Source organism: Crocodylus porosus, unplaced genomic scaffold, assembly GCF_001723895.1.
Source record: "Crocodylus porosus isolate Cpor-Errol unplaced genomic scaffold, CroPor_comp1, whole genome shotgun sequence".
In the NCBI taxonomy this organism is placed as follows: domain Eukaryota; kingdom Metazoa; phylum Chordata; order Crocodylia; family Crocodylidae; genus Crocodylus; species Crocodylus porosus.
The window spans coordinates 157887319-157892299 of NW_017728886.1; the positions used below are offsets into that span (position 1 = coordinate 157887319).

General features: G+C 41.8%; 1 protein-coding gene across 3 annotated transcripts in view; it reads left to right on the forward strand.

Moving 5' to 3' along the window:
* RNF144B (ring finger protein 144B) overlaps positions 1-4161 on the forward strand; it is a 135196-nt gene extending 131035 nt beyond the window's left edge. For 2 of the 3 annotated variants that reach the window (XM_019543947.1, XM_019543940.1), the window contains 2 exons: positions 2790-2879; positions 3593-4161. In XM_019543947.1, coding sequence (XP_019399492.1) covers positions 2790-2879; positions 3593-3733 — 231 coding nt within the window. In that variant the 3' untranslated portion in view covers positions 3734-4161. The remainder of the gene's footprint in view (positions 1-2789; positions 2880-3592) is intronic. The other variant, XM_019543953.1, reaches the window with a different exon arrangement.
* Positions 4162-4981: the final 820 nt, after the last annotated feature.

Consider the following 4981-nt stretch of genomic DNA (forward strand, 5'->3'; position numbering starts at 1 on the left):
AGGAAGGGGCACAGGCAATGCAGCTGGGGAGTGGGAGGCCGTGCCTCCGCAAGATTTCTGTGCCTACAGTGGGTCTCATGGCTGCAGTGGGCCAGATCAGCTCTGTAGGCCAGTTGGCAGGACCTGGCACAGGAAGGAGAACCATGCTGCTATGGCTGCCAAGGTGAGATGCTCCCTGCCCATCCTGCAACAGCAAGGGCACAACTGCACCACTGCTGCTGACATACCTCAGACTGGCCACTGCAAGAGCAGTGTTGCTACCTGTGCAGGGTCCTGTCCACTGGGATGTGGAGGCAGCTCCTGCCCAAAGCTGGTCTGGCCCAGCTGCAGCCCCACATGGCCAGCTGTGGGTGCAGAAATCTCAGGGGGCCTGTGCTCTCTCTGCCACGTTGCCTTGGCCCCTCTGTCATGTTGCCTATCTCTCCACCCCACCTCTCCCCCAGTGCATCTCTTGAGCCCCCTGTGCCTCTATAAACATACCTGGAGGAAGCTGCTCTCCACCGCTGCTTGGCTGCCATGTGCATGTGCATGTGCACACGCATGTGGTGCCCCTTGCCTCCAATCACCCTCTCCGCTCCCCCCAGCTAAAGCAGCTCCTTGTAGGCTGGAACTCTGCCAACCTGTGAGGGGAAACCTGCAGTTTCCCACATTTTTTCTCAGTTAAAAGAGAAAATCCACATTTTTCCACAGTGAATGGAAAACCTGGATCCCTAGCTTCAGTCATCATTCCTAAGAGAGATGATATAATTTTCCTCAGGTTTGTCACTTATGGAGACCAGTCTTCAGCAGTAGCTAGTATTTCAACTTCTGGTTAAGGAGAAAAGAGAGGAGAAGTGAGCTGAAGATTATTCTCCATCCCTGTTTTGTGCAGTCATAACCATAGAAAAAACTTTTTATTTTTCATTCCAGTTTTGCCAGAACAAGGTGCATGTCTTATGTGTGCGTGTGTGAAAGGCCAGGGCATGCATGAAAATGTGGTATCTCCGTATTCCTCAACTCTTTCTTGGACAATGATATATTAATGTTGATTCCCTGGGATTCTTTAATGGTTAAAGAGTACATTTTAAAAAGTCTGAGGTTACTATTTAAGTGGTCCCACACTCCCTTATCTTCTGATAAGTTTCTTGATCCATTTCTTTACCTTCACGTGTTTTTTGTTTCACTCATCCAAACCTATCGTTTATACTAGTGGTACTCAGCCTCTGACTGATGGGCCAGACCTCATGCATGAGGCCATGTCATCCAGCCCAGGGGCCCCCCATAGGTCCAGAAATTTGGTGGTGGGGGAAGGGTGGCAGCATTACCTGCCACTCCCTTGCTGCCAAAGAGAGAAGTGGAATATATCAAAGCCCCTTTGTCCATGATAACTTCTTCTGGGGAAAATGGATACTGTCTTAGTGTAGTGAGATGGACTTGTGGCTGAGATTCCAGCCATGCATTTCTAAGATAATCTCTGTTGGTGTCCTAGCTAAAGATAAATGGGAGAAGAGCTAAAGAGGGAAAAGTGGTTGATGTCTTCTCCCTGCTTCCAATACCAACTTATCCAAAACCTTTGCTTGGTTCTAGGTGAAGAATACAATTCAAAATACAGTCGGTGTTGAGTTCATTTTAAGTCTCTCCTTCATAGACAGTCTTTTGTGCTGTTTGCTGAGGTTAATAAGCTTAATGGTGGAAGAAAATATTTTCCATGTTTAGAATTTTATTATGTATATAAACTGCTCAAGGGCGTGCAAGTATGGGGAGTCTGAACTCAGTTGGCGTGTTACCATAAAAATGGCCCAAATTTGCAACTTGCCAACCACCTCCTACACAAGATCAAATAAACTCAACTCCCTTTGGTTTGAGGATTCCTTGTAGGAGTAAGTCCAAAAGAAGCAATGCATTGGTGTACAGTGATGCATCAGTTTGGCATAGTCACTAGTAATGCTTGTGGGAGGTGAGAAAAAAAGAACTTCTTGTACCAGTACTTGAGATAAAATGATGGATTTTGTTTTTGCTACGTGGCTTGTAAATTATGAAACCTCCTCTTCTCGAGCCTTCCCTTTTTCAACACATTAAGTAGGGTTTGCTCAACTTTCTGTTCAGGCCATTTATTTATGTAAGCATGCTGTTTTTTCAAGCCTGTTTCGTAGGCTGTCTCTGGGTACATACAGTACGCAATGATCACTTAATGCTCTGCTGAATTGGAAGGATGTCAAATTTCCATATCATCTGTAGAAATGCCCTTATCTGGATTTAATCAGCTCAAGAAAAACCTATTAAATTATTTCTCAACAAAGTGTAGCAATTAAATGGTTACAATAAAGCATTTGTAAAACACACAAGGTTATAAGTGCTCATAGTTTTAGAATGCTGGTATAGCAACCAGGTTGCTATACAGGTTGAGAAATAAAAGGAAATGCAAGGCTTTGACAGTAGGGGACCTGTCTGGCAGAAGACTGAACACTATCGGTTTTATTATGATAAAATAGTTTAATAGACATTACGAAAGAAGAAAATGGAAGTGGGGAGTTCCCATTTTGATGAGCACCCCATTAAGCATCTGAATGAACTGACTAGAAAATATAGCAATATTAGAACTGAAGATTAACCATCCCCCCCCTCCCCCGAAAAGATCAGAAGTAACTTAAAAAGTGTGTCTGATATTTTTCCAGGCAGGCAGGTGAGCTTGCTTGCCAGAAGCAGTTAATATTACAGTGCTCATGGAAAAGTGGTATTTCTAGTTCTGTCCTGGGCATCTTCCCATATTATTATGATCAGCTCAGTACAAGCTTTCCTTTGTCTTTCAGAATGATATCTTCCTAAGACATTATGACAAAGGCCCCTGCAGAAATAAACTGGGCCACTCCCGAGCCTCTGTTATGTGGAACAGAACACAGGTAGGCTGACACAGAACTGAAACAGAGCAGTGTCACAAATATCTGGGGAAGGGAGATTTCATCCTTTGGTTAATGAACCAAATCATTAATCAGGACTTCAGGGCTAGGGACAGAAATGATACATAAACTGGTACAAGTGATCAGAAACTAGTTCAAGTCTGTAACACAACAGAAGTTCAGTGCACATAAACTGCTTTCAAAATGGCTGAAATGGGTTTAAGACAAACCGGGATGGATATAGTATCAACCTAACTGATTTTAGGTTAAATCAGTTTTATTGAACTTCTGTTCTAGGTTCCTCCATATTTGAGTTAACTCACAGTCCCCCAGCATCCCAGGATGGTTTTTCACCTCCCTCGCAACCCTCCCCCACCCACCTCTTCCTCACCTTGCAGGGTGGGTGGGCTAGCCTTGGCCCAAGCTGTTTGCTCCAGTCAAGTAGGGAGGTGTGCTCTAGTGCCCCCCGGCTTCTGGCTTGGGCCACTGCAGGCATGTGGCTGTATTTCTGGAATTAAAATTGAGGATCTGCTCACTTGCTCGTTGGTTTAATCCACACATCTTAGACTAACCAGTGAGGATGTAGTCAATTCAGCCACATACTTTTTGACTGTTTTGTACTTAGACCAGCTGCATTTGTTTGGCTTGTGATTTGCACATAAAATTCACTTTATTTCTTGTTTTGTTAAATATCATAATTTTCTTTTGTTTTTCAGGTTGTGGGCATCCTGGTGGGTCTGGGCATCATAGCATTGGTGACATCTCCTTTGCTGCTTGTAGCATCTCCGTGTATTATCTGCTGCATCTGCAAATCATGCCGAGGCAAAAAGAAAAAGCACAACCCACCCACAACCTAAAACTCGGTGTGCGTCTTTGCATCTGGCTATATAGTATCTGTGTGAGAGAGAAAGCACAAAGGTTGCATTTTGGTGCCATCCCTACCAAATACTTTTCCCTCTTCTTGCCAACTTTTGGGATAAGTGCCTCTACTTTACAGGCCACTATATCATTTGCAAGTCACAGTGCAGGAAAAGACTAGGAATCTGTGGTGTGTATATATGGTTATGTCAAAAAGATGGTCAGGTAGTTTAGGCTCCATATATGTTCCACCTTTGAACATGATAGACGCGCTAAGAATGAGAGAACTTCCTACAGTCAGAATGTGTGTTGTTCCTGTAGTATTGTTCTTCTGCCTTAGCAGAACCACTCATTCAACCGAGGGAGTATGTATAAACATATAAGACTTCCTCTTAAAACTCTGCTAATACATCAAGATTTTGATTTTTTTTTTTTTTTTTTAAAAAGAAATTAATTACTGTTACCTGTTGGTCTGTTCTTACCATTTTGTTAAACAAAATGTATTTGCTAGTTTCCGTGTATCCAGATGCAATGAAGTTTCCTTCTTCTGTATCTGAAAATGTCTGTTGGGAGGGATGCTTGAAAAATTATGAAGTGAATAAGTTACCAAGAATGCAATTCAGGTAACTCATATTTTGTAACTAAACTATTGAATTATATGGATTATTTCCATATAATTTGCATACACACACATACAGAATTGTTTATGCTGGTAATGTTTTAGGAGTATTATACCCTTATTGATGGTTGATATTTGTGTTATAAATCATGTTAAAAGATACTGTTTGGTGTATTATTTAACTGTGAAACTAATATGCACATCTCACAGTTGGTACTATATATAACCAGACTTGAAAACTTCTATAAAGTGTCATCTAAATTGGATATCTATTACTACAATAAGGTTCTAAAAATGTCCCAAATTTGCTGCTTTTCAAGTTGATGGGGCTTTCACTGGAGTGGAAAAGTAGCAAATTCTTTCTTAAAAAATAATATTGGTTCAAGTCAAATGTGGCATGGTTTTCTTGAAATATTAGGTTTATCTGCACTTCTGCTGCATTGGGCTGATCTACTATTGGCTGCCTGTTGTGAATAATGAGGATGTTATGAACTTGTGTAAATCTAATACATTATGAAAAGCCACGATCTATCTCCAAGAGAGCATAAAGTACACCATGGAGAATGTGTGTGTGGATGTATATTGTGCAGGTGCGTGAATACATACGTATATTTGAAAAAATGGAACA